At 42.1% G+C, this 15186-nt stretch overlaps 3 protein-coding genes across 3 annotated transcripts; all 3 read right to left on the reverse strand.

Annotated features, from left to right (window-relative positions):
- Positions 1–3402: 3402 nt before the first annotated feature.
- On the reverse strand, positions 3403–5674 carry LOC133480861 (alpha-2-HS-glycoprotein-like). Its single transcript, XM_061779534.1, has 7 exons — positions 5434–5674; positions 4905–5015; positions 4741–4825; positions 4060–4229; positions 3875–3991; positions 3672–3752; positions 3403–3603 (listed from the first exon to the last, which is right to left on the reverse strand). The coding sequence occupies exons 1-7, from the start codon at positions 5635–5637 to the stop codon at positions 3460–3462; spliced, it is 912 nt and encodes a 303-aa protein (XP_061635518.1). The 5' UTR covers positions 5638–5674; the 3' UTR covers positions 3403–3459.
- Positions 5675–7255: 1581 nt separating this feature from the next.
- Positions 7256–9301, reverse strand: LOC133480836 (antihemorrhagic factor cHLP-B-like). The gene is made up of 7 exons (XM_061779481.1): positions 9049–9301; positions 8517–8627; positions 8353–8437; positions 8085–8254; positions 7890–8006; positions 7701–7781; positions 7256–7634 (listed from the first exon to the last, which is right to left on the reverse strand). Exons 1-7 carry the CDS (start codon positions 9253–9255, stop codon positions 7491–7493), a joined length of 915 nt encoding a protein of 304 aa, XP_061635465.1. The 5' UTR covers positions 9256–9301; the 3' UTR covers positions 7256–7490.
- Positions 9302–12113: 2812 nt separating this feature from the next.
- On the reverse strand, positions 12114–14764 carry LOC133480828 (antihemorrhagic factor cHLP-B-like). Its single transcript, XM_061779462.1, has 7 exons — positions 14485–14764; positions 13158–13268; positions 12994–13078; positions 12728–12897; positions 12543–12659; positions 12354–12434; positions 12114–12287 (listed from the first exon to the last, which is right to left on the reverse strand). The coding sequence occupies exons 1-7, from the start codon at positions 14686–14688 to the stop codon at positions 12144–12146; spliced, it is 912 nt and encodes a 303-aa protein (XP_061635446.1). The 5' UTR covers positions 14689–14764; the 3' UTR covers positions 12114–12143.
- Between the last annotated feature and the right edge of the window lie 422 nt (positions 14765–15186).

Below are 15186 nucleotides of genomic sequence, written 5' to 3' on the forward strand. Positions count from 1 at the left end.
ACTTATGAGAAAAAAATATTTATATAAAGAAATTAAACATTTATTTTTTTCACCAAGAAATAGATTTTGTCTTTTTTGTGAGAAAAAAATCTGTCTTGTCGAATTTTTTTTTTTCAAGAAATAATAATCTCATGAAAATCAAGAAAAAAAAGTTTATCTCTGAAAACCAATCACAGGGTTAGCGAGGCCCGCTAGCTCATTAGCCAACGTGCAGGTGTCAGCGTCATCCAGTATTTCACTGCCTAACTCGGTTTTGTTGTGCATGGGTCCACAGAGCGAGCTAGCGGGTGGACCAGAAAATCAGCAATGTACAAAGATATTTTCTTCCCTTCCACATTATTTGAACGTGAAAACACACTCAAACTTAGCACTTTGAAAAGAATTATGAAAAGACAAACTCGCAGAGTTCTCCCAATAAGAGGGAAATCGAATTTACTTAAATTTGTTTATTTGTCACTCCAAGTTAGAGTTTACTGTCAAACAGACAAACTGAAAATGTGTATACAGTACCGTGAAAAAGTATTGGCCCGATTGTCAAATTATTATATTTTTGCTTATCAGACAAAAATAACCCAAGTGAACTTAAAATGCTGTTTTTAAATCGTGATTTCATTTATTAAAGAAAAAAATCTATACAGTTGCCTGGCCCTGTGTGAAAAAGTTATAGCCGCCTCAACCTAATATCTGGTTGGGCCACCCTCAGCAGCAACAACTGAAATCAAACATTTTCTAACTGCCAATGAGTCTTTCACATCTCTGTGGAGATATTTTGGCCCACTCTTCCTTGCAGAATTGATTGAATCCAGCAAAAATGGAGGGTTTTCGAGCATGAACTGCCTTTTTATGGTCTGCCACTGGTCTTCCACTGCATTTAAATCATATTCAAGTCTGGACTTTGACTAGGCCACTCCTAAACCTTCATTTTGTTGCTTGAGCCATTCAGAAATTGACTTGCTGGTGTGTTTTGGATCGTTATCCTGCTGAAGAACCCAAGTGAGCTTCAGCTTGAGGTCACAAACTGATGATTGAGCATTCTCCTTCAGGATTTTCTGTTAAAGAGCACATTTCATGGTTCCATCAATCACAGCAAGTTGTCCAGGTCCTGAAGGAGACAAGCAGCCCAAGACCATCACTCCACCACCACATTGTTTGACTGTTGATATGATGTTCTGAAATGCTGTGCTACATTTACCCCACATGTAACGAAATACACAGCTTCCAAAAAGCTCAACTTTCACCTCGTCCGTCCATAGAATATTCTCCCAAAAGTCTTGGGAATCATTAAAATGTTTCTTTCCAAATGTAAGGTCAAGGTTAAGGTGCTTTTATTGTCAATTCTTCAATATGCGTAACACATCCAGAGGATTGAAATTATGGTAGGGTCCGCGGTGCTACAAAGACAGTACAAATAATAACATCAATATAAAAAGCTAAATAAAATTATGGTATATACTTTATAAAAGGTATTCATTTAATGTGCAATATCAAAGATCAGGTGACATGTGCAACATAGTCAAGGTCAGAGAACCAAGGCAAATAAGACATATTTAAATTAGATGACTGCGATTGGCTGGCAACCAGTTCAGGGTGTACCCCGCCTCCTGCCCGATGACAGCTGGGATAGGCTCCAGCACGCCCGTGACCCTAGTGAGGAGAAGCGGCTCAGAAAATGGATGGATGGATAAATTAGATGACAAAACCCCAATACTGCTAAAGTGGGTGGTGCGACCCTGAGTCTGAGTTCAGGTGGGCAGAGGGCAGAAGAGGTAGAGGGGCCAGAGCAGGCGGAGAGTTCAAATTCCTGACAGCCTGATGAATAAAACTGTCTTTGAGTCAGCTAGTGCTGGCCCGCAGACTCCGCAGTCTCCTCCCTGATGGCAGAAGACTGAAGAGGCTGTGTGATGGACGGGTAGCATCCCCCGCTATGCGGAGGGCTTTGCGGGTGCTGTAAATGTCCTGAAGGGAGGGAAGAGAGGTTCCGTTGATCTTCTAAGCTGCCCTCACTATGCGATGGAGAGTCTTGCGGCAGAATGCGGTGCAGGCTCCATACCACACAGTGATGCAGTTGGTCAGGATGCTCTCTATGGTCCTCCTGTAGAATGAGCACATGATGGGGGTCGGTGCTCTGGCTCTTCTCAGCTTGCGCAGGAAGTAACGACGGTGGTGAGCTTTCTTGGGCAGTGATGAGTTGTTGCTGGTCCAGGAGAGGTTCTCGGTGATGTGCACTCCCAGGAACTTGGTGCTGCGCATTCTCGCCACCGCCGCACCGTTGATGTTCAGGGGAGCATGCTGGGTGTGCGCTCTTCTGAAGTCCACAACAATCTCCTTGTTTTTTTCCACATTTAGGGAGATATTGTTGTCCATGCACCTTCCGGCCCCGTTGCTGATGAGACCCACCACAGTTGTGTCTGCAAACTTGAAGAGGTTGGAGCTGTATGTCGGTGTGGAATCATAGGTCAACAGGGTGTAGAGGAGGGGACTCAAAACACAACCTTGAGGGGCCCCCGTGTTCAGGGTGATGGTGCTGGATGTGTTGCTCCTGACCTGTAACGCCTGCGCTCTCCCTGTCAGAAAATCAGCTGCACAGCGAAGTATTGAGCCCCAGCTGGTCCAATTTGTAGATCAGCAGTTGAGGTATGATGGAATTGAATGCTGAGCTGAAGTCTATGAACAGTCTATGAATAATTGAGGGCAATAGGCAGCATAAATGATCACCTTGCTCAATTAATGTGTCCTCACAGATAGTGAATTCATTAGACTGGTGAACCAATTAATTCTGAGTCCTTGCCTCTATACATCATTAAAATAAAATGTTGCCAGGCATTAATTGTTCATGTCTCTCTGCTGTGCAGATTTATGATAGTTTCCCAGCATCACCTCTGCCGCCAAAGCACCAACAGCTGCAGAAACGTGCGTACGCCAGCCATGAAGTTGGCGTGAGGCACCGCACATTTCTAGTCATTTCACACTTGATACATTAGAACATTATGCACACTTTGTGCATATGCACCTTTTGTGCAAGAGGCCCCAGGTGTGTTGAATATTGCAGCTCTCAACAATATTAAAATGTTCCCAAGGTACTCAATTTGGAGTTTGTTAGCGATCAAAGGAAAGTCTGAAATTCTAAGTTTCACTTTGAATAGCACTGAAAATCAACATTGTATTCCATTTGCATTTTATTTTTCTAAAAAATTATTTTGGGGGAGGGGGCAGGAACAGATTAATGGCATTTCCAATAAGGAAAGATGCTTGAGTTACAAGTGAGGCCAAGGAATGAATTGCTCTTAAGGTACCACTTTAATAAGAAATTTTGACTTTACCAAGACTAGCATTAGGAAAGCAAACTTCAGAAACACTAAACAGCCATGTAGTGTTCTTGCATAAAGTATGATCACAGATAAGTGGCAGAAAAGTTTTCCATTTTTTTTTTTATTACAATAGAGTTGACAAGCAATGAAATCACTTAAGCGGGAATGGACAAATGTGGTGGATCGCCTGATTGGGGTTGTTCAGCAGCGCCTTGCATACACAAGCTTCCGGACTTTGGTGGAACAACGGCCTGCACACGGGGTGTGGCACATCAGTCGGATGGGGGCCTGGATTCTGTGGTGAACATAATGTGAACAAAGAGACACTGTGTACAAGTAGAGGTATAACTTGTGTGGACTTACTTTTGGGAGATATAATTCACACTCAAGTTTTCCCACTTGTTTGTGCAAGTTGTAATAGGAGGTTTGACAAAAGGCATGATGCTTAATTGGGGGGTGGGGTGGGGGAGAGAACAACCAAACAGTCAAGTACCAAATCAAAACAGAGCCATTTGTGTTTAGATGCATTCATCTTTGACTACCCATTAGCATAAAAGTCAACTCACAGCTCTGTCTGGACAGCGAGGTGTGCAGGCCACAAAACTATTCCTGGCACCGCTGGGACACGTGGTCTCAACCAGGGCAAACATGAGCGAGGTAATCGTGCCGATGGTTGGAACGGACTGAGACAGGAAGGATAATTGTGTTTAAAGGACGTGACGGCGCACGGAGAAAGGAAAACAGTCCTCACCCCCATTGTCACGTGAGCCACTTCCATCAGGGTGAAGTAATTCTCATGTTTGCTCTCCCAGTTAAACTTGACCACAGCATCATGCACTGCCTTCGCAGCTGTCGGGTCATCCAGAGGCAACAACTTTGGGCAATAGGGACAAACTGTCACCAGCTCCTCATTGGAAAGTTCTGCACACAGGTGGCATGTTAACATTAAGTCAAAAGCATGGATTTTATTTCAAGAGGAGCTGAAAAGTAAATTTTAAGATTGTTGGGGGAAATTGAAGAACCAATCCTGTTGGAGTGTTACAATTTAAAAAAAAAAAAAAAAAAAAAAAAAAAAAGTGCATTTGTTCAGCGTCCAGGAGGAAGAAAAAAAAGGAAGATTCACAAATAACTTTTTTGCTCTCCTCAGTCCACACCTAAGAAAGTGATATCAGTGATGGTGTTATAGTAGGAAGCTAAACTGTAGTTTTAAAAAAAGTAACTGCAAGCAAAGCAAAGCAAAAAAAAATAAAAAATAAAATCTCTTTGCACAATTTACCCCTAATCTACCTTCCATATTGTACATTTCATTTAATCAATTTATTTCAAAAGGGAAATCATGTTTCAATCTCAGAACAAATAAAGTTTGGGAACTGAGGCTCCACTGCATTTTGCTTCAGAAAGGCTACGAAACATGACAAAGAACGGTTGTGACCTGGTCTGGTGGTACATTCGTGTCTGGTGACCTTGGCCACACCCCACATCACCCAAAATTCAATGCTGCAGGTGGCCACTGCACCCTAAACAAGAAACAACAGCAAACTTAGCATGTCACCTACATGAGCAGCTGTAATCTTTCAGGGCCAAATTCATATTTACCCGTTCATCCAGTCGCCACAGCTCACATTGGTCGTCAGGTTTGGGGTTGGTGAAGTGACATTTGGTCTGCACCAGCTTCACATTCACATCTATGTGGCAACCTCCTGATACCTGGATGGAGGAACAGACATTATCCAAATTTTTCAAATTGTTAATGTTGTGCCACAAACATGTCCCCCTCCCCTTGAGTCAATCTTTGTGAGCATTCTGTGGACTTCCTGGTTATGCCACATGTTCCCACCCTCACCATGCCCAAACAAATAAGGTTTAAAACATGTTAAGTATGAGTGTTTAAAAAGGCTATAATAGGCATGATTTTAGGGTGCTTTCCAAACTGGGCCTGCCACAGTCCAGCGTGAGGTCATTGGGACACACACGATGCTTCAGCTTTCATTCACAAGTAAATAAATAAATAAATAAATAAAATAAATAAAATAAAAAAATAAAATAAAAAAAGACTACCACCCCACCCCCATAAAAGAGAGGGGGAAAAAAAACTAGCATGCATGAAAACTTGAAAAGTGCCAACCTGTTGATATTTGCTACCCTGGACCTCTTGCAGCTTGAACCTGAATCCATGCTCATGCTTTCTATTGATGTGTTGGACACCGAGGGTCGCAGCTGCCGCCACACTTTCCATGTCACATGTGACTGCCGGCAAAGATGGCACCGCAAGGAGGCCAGGAAGAGCTGCAGCGCACCAGAACAGAAACCCAAATAGGTAAGTCATCATGATGAAGAAATAAACTGGAAACAGCACACATCATACCAGATGCACGCAGACTTTAACCAGGCTGAGGAGCTCTGACAACCAATCATAGTGGAGGACAAATGCCCAACACCTGTGTCCTAATTAGTGGTGGTTGCACTTTCAATCAATCAGGTTCATTCACCTCAGTGAGCATTGGCAAAGAAAAAATTAACTGGATATCTTTTTAAAAAATTATTATTATTATTATAGTTTTTTATAGGATGTTTTTTGGTTTTGAGAAAAAACATTAAGACATTTTTCATTTTACAAAAAATGTGTCATGAATTTATGTTTCAAGACAAAAACTAATCTCAAGAAAAAAAAATGTTCAAGAAAACAGATTTTTTTTAAGAAAAGCTGTAATTTTACAAGAATAAAGTCTTATAAGAAAAAAAGTATTTATTAAAAGGAAATAAACATTAATTTTTTTCACCAAGAAATAAATGTTTTCAAGACATTCATAATCTTATGAGAATAATTATATATTACTTATTTTTCAACTAAAATGTAATAAACAGTAAATAAAGTGGCAGTAAAATAATATTGTAGAAAAATCATTTTTTGTAAGAAAACAATTTTTAAAAAACATTTTAAGAAAAAAATAAAGTGAATTTTTCAAGAAAAGAAATGTATCTCTAAACAAACATCACAGGGTTAGCGAGGCCCGCTAGGTCATTATCCGTTCCGGCGTCAGAATCCTCCAGTATTTCACTGCCTCACTCGGTTTTGTCGCATGTGGGTCCACAACAGAGCGAGCTAGTGGGTGGACCAGTGGCCGGATCGTCTGGAAAATCAGCAATATACCAAGACCTTGTAAAAATACATTTTTATGTAGTTTTATCTCTTCTACATGCTTTAAACACATTTTAACTTGTGAAAACACACTTAAATTTAGCACTTTGAAAACAAAATATTTTAATATTATAAACCTTTCAAACAACTGCTGATTTAAGGTCCTGTATTTTGGCTAATTAGACCTCTATTGAGTGACTCTCTATAACTTGGACTTAATATAAAAGTGTCAATTTTATTAAAAAAAAAAAAACACCTTGGTTTTGTCATACACGGGTCCAGAAAAGGCCCCTCTGATCGCTACTTCTGTTTGACCCAGTTTTGTTACCGCTTTGTCCATATTTGGCTAAGACCGCCCCATTTTCTCTGATTGGTTGCCTCCATGTAGAAGACCCACTTGTGAGACCACACATAGTTCTTTTAGTGACACCGCTGGCTCAGGAGCAGAAAGGGAAGGCAGAGATCTTCGCTAGCAACGTAGATAAGCTGGAGAAGTTCGAATGACCTGATTTCAGGCCTCTCGGCAGAAAATTGTCTGGAACTCAGGAAGGTGTGGACAATTTTATTCATATTTCACATTTACTGAGGCACCATAGAGACAATATTACACCCCAAATGCATGAAAAAAATGGTTTGGCAAAATATGTCTCCTTTAACGCAAATGGAGCAGCACCACATATAAACAGAGCATCCAACGATACTAACCGGTATATATTTTTTGGTCGAGGAGTATGATTCTTGCTTAGTGTGTGAGGTCCTGGGTTCAAATCCCTGACAAGCACTCATTTAACAGTTGATGGATCTGACAGACTTTGGAACAGTTTAATAGCATTTCCGATCATGAAACAAGATTGTTTTGAGCTACAAGAATGAATTACTCATGGGGGTACCACTTTAGAATTGACCAAGACGAGCATTAGGAAGCCAACTTCAGGAAACAAACAGCCATGAAGTGTCCTTGCATCAACTATGATCACAGATAAGTGCCAGCAAAGTATCCTTTTTTTTTTTATTTATTACAATCAAATTGACAAGCAATGACATCACTTAAGCGGGAATGGACAAATGTTGTGGATCGCCTGATTGGGGTTGTTCAGCAGAGTCTTGCAAACACAAGCTTCTGGGCTTTGGTGGAACAACGGCCTGCACACAGGCTCTGGGACATCAGACGGATGGGGGCCTGGATTCTGTGGTGAACAAAAGTGGAACAATGAGACACTGTACAAGTAGAAGTAGCACTTGTGTGGACTTACTTTTGGGAGATATAATTCACACTCAAGTTTTCCCACTTGTCTGTGCAAGTTGTAGTAAGAGGTTTGACAAAAGGCGTGATGCTTAATAGAGGTGGGGAGAACAAGCCGTTAAGTACCAAATCAAAACAGAGCCATTTATGTTTGGAAGTATTCATTTTTGACCAGCCATTAGCATAAACATCAACTCACAGCTCGGTCCGGACAGCGAGGCGTGCAGGGCACAAAAGTATTCCTGGCACCTCTGGGACACGTGGTCTCAACCAAGGCAAACATGAGCGAGGTAATCATGCCGATGGTTTCAAAGGACTAAGAAAGGAAAGATAATTTGTTAAAACTCCATGACGCAGCAAGGAGAATGTTTTTCGCCCATTTTCCTGTCATTACCCCCATTGTCACATGAGCCACTTCCATCAGGGTGAAGTAATTCTCCTGTTTGCTCTCCCGGTTGAACTTGACCACAGCATCATCCACCGCCTTCACAGCGGTCGGGTCATCCAGGGGCAACAACGTGGGGCAATAGGGACAAATTGTCACCAGCTCCTCGTTGGTAAGCTCTGCACACAGGTGGCATGTCATCGTAAAGTCAAAAGCATGGATTCCACAATATTTAGTTTCAGAAAGGCAAGAAAACATGACAAAGAGCAATTGTGACCTGGTCTGGTGGTGCATTCGTGTCTGATGACTTTGGCCACGCCCCACATCACCCAAAATTCAATGCTGCAGGTGGCCACTGCACCCTAAACAAGAAACAACAGCACACTTAGCATGTCACCTACATGAGCAAATGTAATCTTTCAGGGCCAAATTCATATTTACCCGTTCATCCAGCCGCCACAGCTCACATTGGTCATCGGGTTTGGGGTTGGTGAAGTGACATTTGGTCTGCACCAGCTTCACATTCACATCTATGTGGCAACCTCCTGATACCTGGATGGAGGAACAGACATCCAAACTGAAAATGTTCTGCCATAAACATCTCCCCCTCCTGAGATAATCCATGTGGACTTCCTGGTTATGCCACATGATCCCACCCTCACCATGCTAGAACAAATAAGGTTTAAAACATGTTAAGTATGAGTGTTAAAAAGCTATAAAAGGCATCATTTGAGGTTGCTTTCCAAACTGGGCCTGCCACCGTGCACACACATACACTTCAGAATTTAAAAAAATTTAAAATCTTTTCCACCCAATAAATATCCATCAAAATACTAAGAAGCCACAACAGCAGCTTAAAAAGTCCACTGTGACACAGTAAAATTGTTCCAGCATAAAAAGGGATACAGATCCTCCTACTGCTTGACCTAACAGCCAAACAGGACAACAAAAACAAAAAACAAAAAGTGCCAACCTGTTGATAACTGCTGCTCTGGACCACCTGCAGCTTGAACCTGAATCCATGCTCGTGCTTTCTATTGATGTGTTGGACACCGAGGCTCGCAGCCACCGCCACGCTTTCCTTGTCACAGGTGACTGCCGGCAAAGACGACTGCACCGCAAGGAGACCAGGAAGCGCTGCAGCGCACCAGAGCAGAACCGCATTTAGGTGAATCATCATGACGAAAGCAACAAACTGGAAACAGCACACATCATAACAGACGCAAACAGGCTTTAACCAGGCTGAGGAGTTCTTACGACCAATCGCAGTGGGGGACTAATGCCCAACACCTGTGTCCTAATTAGGGGTGGTTGTACTTTCAATCAATCAGGTTCATTCACCTCAGCTGATCATTAGGAAAGAAAAAATAAACTGGAGTATCATTTAAAATATATATATAGGTTTTTTTGGAGAAAAAAGTGTTTTTTTTTTGGGAGAAAGTGGAGATTCTTTCTCAGAAAATATATTTTTATTTTAAGAGACATTTTTCTTTTTATCATGAATTTGTTTCAAGTCAAAAACTAATCTCAAGAAAAAAAAAAAAAATTCAAGAAAATGTTTTGAATTATTTATTTTGAATTACATAGTTTAAGTAGATTTTTTTTAAAGAAAAGCTCTAATTTTAGGAGAACAAAGTATTGTACTCATGAGAAAAAAGTATATCTAAAAAGATTTATTTTTACCAAGAAATGTATTCATGACAAATTCATAATATTATGAGAATTATTTTGTTTTTTATATTTTCCCACTAAAATGTTGTAGTCTTTTGACAGTAAAGTTGAAATAAAATAAGAAATCTTATTTTTGTAACAAAAAATCTCTTGTAGAAAAAAATAAAAATTCAAGAAAAACTAATCATGAAAATAGCCATATTTTTCAAGAAAAAAAAAGTTTATCTCCGACAACCAATCACAGGGTTAGCGAGGCCGGCTAGCTCGTTAGCCGTACCAGCGTCATCCAGTATTTCACTGCCTATCTCGGTTTTGTCGCGTGTGGGTCCACAACAGAGCCAGGTAGCGGGTGGACCAGTTGCCAGATCGTCTGGAAAATCAGCAACATACAAACACCTTGTAAAAATACATTTTTATGTAGTTTTATCCCTTCCACATGCTTGACACACATTTAAACTTGTGAAATCACACAAACTGAACACTTTGAAAAAAAAATGATGAGAAGACTCGTGCTCGCACAGTTCTCCCAATAAGGGGCAAATCGAATTTGCTTCAATCTGTTTATTTGTCACTCCCAGTTGAAGTTTACTGTCAAACAGACAAACTGAAAATGTGGACGCAGTACCGTGAAAAACTATTGGCCCCGTTCTCAAATTCTTAGATTTTTGCATAGTTTCCCCACTTTAATGTATAAGATCGTCAAAGAAAGGTACATATCTGACAATTATAACCCAAGTGAACTCAAAATGCTGTTTTTAAATTGTGATTTCATTTTTAAAGAAAAAATAAAATAATATTCCGTTACCTGGCCCTGTGTGTAAATGTAATAGCCCCCTAAACCTATTAACTGGTTGGGCCATCCTCAGCAGCAACGACTGAAATGAAGCCTTTTCTATAACTGCCAAAGAGTCTTTCACATCTCTGTGGAGATATTTTGGCCCACTCTTGCTTGCAGAATTGATTGAATTCAGCAAGTTGTCCAGGTCCTGAAGAGAAAAAGCAGCTCAATAATTCAAAACATGATAGTTGGGCTAATCGAAACGAGTATCAATGTTACAGTAATTATAAACCTTTCAAACAATTTGATTGTATTCATATTTACTGAGGCACCATAGAGACAATATCATATCCCAAATACTAGAAAAAGTTGGTTTGGCAAAATATGTCTCCTTTAACACACATGGAGCAGCACCACATACAAACAGCGCATCCAACAATACTAATCGGTATATATTCTCCTTGCTCTGTGAGAATGACTAGTAAGTAAGCTTAGTAGGGCACCTTCTCTGCTTCTTGCTCTTAGGCTGCATCTGTTCCAGTAGTCCTACCTGGCATGTTGTGGTACTACTGTACACTGAAAGCCTGCAAGTCTAAATTCAGACTTGCATGTGTACAGTACTGTAAAACAAAAATTGATTGCTGAATAAATGTCCATTCACAGTATTTCCTAAGTGGAGGCTATACATAGAAGGAAACGTGAAGAGCAGCAGGGCTGGTCAACAGCATTGTATGTTCCATTAAAATGTAAATGAGATTGTACTCATAGTCCATGTTGCAATGTGTTGTCAGATGCTGTCTGAGAAGAGCAGTCAGACCATCTGTATTCAAAATCAGTTTGCTCCAGTCGTGTCTACACAGGTAAAACTAGCATTTTACCAGATAATCAGTTTTTTGGTCTAGGAGTATGATTCTTGCTTTGTGTGTGAGGTCCTGGGTTCAAATCCCTGACAAGCACTCATTTAACAGTCAATGGATCTGACAGACTTTGCTCTCCTTCAGCAGTTTGTCTACACCGTTAAGAGTAGCATGTTAACAGCTAAACTGGGAAACAATTGACACAGGCTAACAATTAGCATTTGTGGCAGTGTTGCTACCCTTTAAGGAACCTCGGAACAGCAACATTGGTACAAAGATCATATACACGAGGCATGTTTGCTTATTTGCAAAGAATTAGTGTCATACTGATGAGCTGAGAGGAATTTGGATGTCTCCATTAACAGCATCTTGATACTTCCGCCAGTGGTCAAGGTACACCACAAGCAGCACAAGTGGAGAAAGTGTGACAGCAGTTTTTGTCAGTTTAATTCTTGAAATATATGTTCCTGTATGTTTATATTAGGTAAAGAGTTACTCAAGAATACATGGCTTGGGGGGGGGGGGGGGGGGCAGGAACAGATTAATGGCATTTCCAGTCATGAAACAAGATTGTTTTGAGCTACAAGAATGAATTACTCATGGGGGTACCACTTTAGAATTGACCAAGACAAGCATTAGGAAGCCAACTTCAGGAAACAAACAGCCATGAAGTGTTCTTGAATCAACTATGACCACAGACAAGTGCCAGCAAAGTATTCCCTTTTTTTTTTTTTATTACAATCAAATTGACAAGCAATGACATCACTTAAGGGGGAATGGACAAATGTTGTGGATCGCATGATTGGGGTTGTTCAGCAGCGTCTTGCAAACACAAGCTTCTGGGCTTTGGTGGAACAACGGCCTGCACACGGGCTCTGGGACATCAGATGGATGGGGGCCTGGATTCTGTGGTGAACAAAAGTGGAACAATGAGACACTGTACAAGTAGAAGTAGCACTTGTGTGGACTTACTTTTGGGAGATATAATTCACACTCAAGTTTTCCCACTTGTCTGTGCAAGTTGTAGTAAGAGGTTTGACAAAAGGCGTGATGCTTAATAGAGGTGGGGAGAACAAGCCGTTAAGTACCAAATCAAAACAGAGCCATTTATGTTTGGAAGTATTCATCTTTGACCATCCATTAGCATAAAAGTCAACTCACAGCTCTGTCTGGGCAGCGAGGCATGCAGGGCACAAAAGTATTCCTGGCACCTCTGGGACACGTGGTCTCAACCAGGGCAAACATGAGCGAGGTAATCGTGCCGATGGTTTCAAAGGACTAAGAAAGGAAGGATAATTTGTTTTTAAGGACATGACGGAGCACGGAGAAAGGAAAACAGTCCTCACCCCCATTGTCACGTGAGCCACTTCCATCAGGGTGAAGTAATTCTCCTGTTTGCTCTCCCGGTTGAACTTGACCACAGCATCATGCACCGCCTTCACAGCTGTCGGCTCATCCAGAGGCAACAAGTTTGGGCAAGAGGGACAAATTGTCACCAGCTCCTCGTTGGTAAGTTCTGCACACAGGTGGCATGGCACCGTAAAGTCAAAAGCATGGATTCCACAATATTTAGTTTCAGAAAGGCAAGGAAACATGACAAAGCAATTGTGACCTGGTCTGGTGATGCATTCGTGTCTGGTGACTTTGGCCACACCCCACATCACCCAAAATTCAATGCTGCAGGTGGCCACTGCACCCTAAACAAGCAACAACAGCAGACTTAGCATGTCACCTACATGAGCAACTGTAATCTTTCAGGGCCAAATTCATATTTACCCGTTCATCCAGTCGCCACAGCTCACATTGGTCATCAGGTTTGGGGTTGGTGAAGTGACATTTGGTCTGCACCAGCTTCACATTCACATCTATGTGGCAACCTCCTGATACCTGGATGGAGGAACAGACAATCCAAACTTTTTAAATTTTTAATGCTCTGCCATAAACAGCTCTCCATCATGAGTCAACCCTTGTGGACTTACTGATTATGCCACATGATCCCACACTAGGTGATTACATTCACAAACATCAAGGCTTGTAACATGTCACGTGTCAAAAAGCTTGAAAAGAATGTGACATTTGAAAGTCGTTTCCAAACTGGGCCTGCCAAAGTGCAGTGTGAGGTCATGGTGGGGGAGAAACTAAGTTGCTCTGGCTTTCATTCATGAAAATGGGGGGGGGGGAGTAAACCATCCTTCAGATTTCTATAGAATAAAAAAAAAACTTCCACCTCAGAAAATCAACGAGTTTGCATTAAAACTTGAAAAAGTGACCCCCCCTTATCCTTTCCCTGTCATCAGGTACCCCTACCCGCCCTCCTTTCCATCAAACAAGCGACACAGTCCCGCCCTCGGAACAGCTGCATTGGGGCCCTGCGGCCTCCGAGTGGCCAGTTTTCAGGTCACCTCGGTGGGGCCGGCAGACCGACCTGGGTCCTTCTGTGTGGGACGTGTCCAGTCCACCGGGCTGCTCTTGGGTGGACTCCTGGGCCCGAGCCCGCCTCTCAATTGACTTGGTGGGGTCCTCGGCCTCCCCGGTGCAGGCACAGCAATTACAGGACACTTGTCAGTCATTGTGCATGCAAAACTCTTAATTCACATGCATTTGTCTGCAGAAACACACCCCTGGGGATTTATTCACTGGGTGTGGGGCCACTCACTTAAGACAAATAACTCCTGAATAGGTAAATTGCTTGGGTATCCCCTCACTCACACGCTGGTCCTATAGACCTATACATTTTCATCACCACTCCCACCAAACTTCAGTTGTACAGCCGGGTTCACAACCCTTGTCCTGTATGCTTCCCCTCACAGGGTGTAGCACTACTGCCCCATAAAACATTCATATCCAATGTTTCATTGCTCCAGGTATATAATTTACAGTTACTGCTTTGTCGTTTCTCACTCCCTTCTAGAAATCTTGTTCTGTTCAACTCTGACTTTCAAATATCCATCAAAATATTAAGAAACAACAGCAGCAGCTTAAGAAGTCCAGCGACACAATAAAAATGTTATAGCATAAAAGGGATACACATCCTCCTTTCTGCTTTACAGATAAAGGACAAAGACAACAACAACAACAAAAAATAACCTTGAATAGTGCCAACCTGTTGATAATTGCTGCTCTGGACCACCTGCAGCTTGAACTTGAATCCATGCTCATGCTTTCTATTGATGTGTTGGACACCGAGGCTCGCAGCCACCGCCACGCTTTCCTTGTCACAGGTGACTGCTGGCAAAGACGGCACCGCAAGGATGCTAGGAAGTGCTGCAGCGCACCAGAGCAGAATCGCAAATAGGTGAGTCCTCATAATGGCAACGAAGAACTGGAAACAGCACACCTCAGACCAGATGCATGCAGACTTTAAGCAGGCTGAGGAGCTCTGACGACCAATCACAGTGGAGGACTAATGCCCAACACCTGTGTCCTAATTAGTGGTGGTTGTACTTTCAATCAATCAGGTTCATTCGCCTCAGCTGAGAATTAGGAAAGAAAAAAATGATGAATGATTTTAAAAATATATAGTTTTTTTGGTGGCGGCACAGTGACCGACTGGTTAGAGCGTCAGCCTCACAGTTCTGAGGACCCGGGTTCAATGCCCGGCCCCGCCTGTGTGGAGTTTGCATGTTCTCCCCGTGCCTGCGTGGGTTTTCTCCGGGCACTCCGGTTTCCTCCTACGTCCCAAAAACATACATGCAGGTTAATTGACAACTCTAAATTGCCCGTAGGTGTGAATGTGAGTGCGGATGGTTGTTTGTTTGTATGTGCCCTGCGATTGGCTGGCAACCAGTTCTGGGTGTACCCCGCC

Source organism: Phyllopteryx taeniolatus, chromosome 7, assembly GCF_024500385.1.
Source record: "Phyllopteryx taeniolatus isolate TA_2022b chromosome 7, UOR_Ptae_1.2, whole genome shotgun sequence".
Taxonomy (NCBI): domain Eukaryota; kingdom Metazoa; phylum Chordata; class Actinopteri; order Syngnathiformes; family Syngnathidae; genus Phyllopteryx; species Phyllopteryx taeniolatus.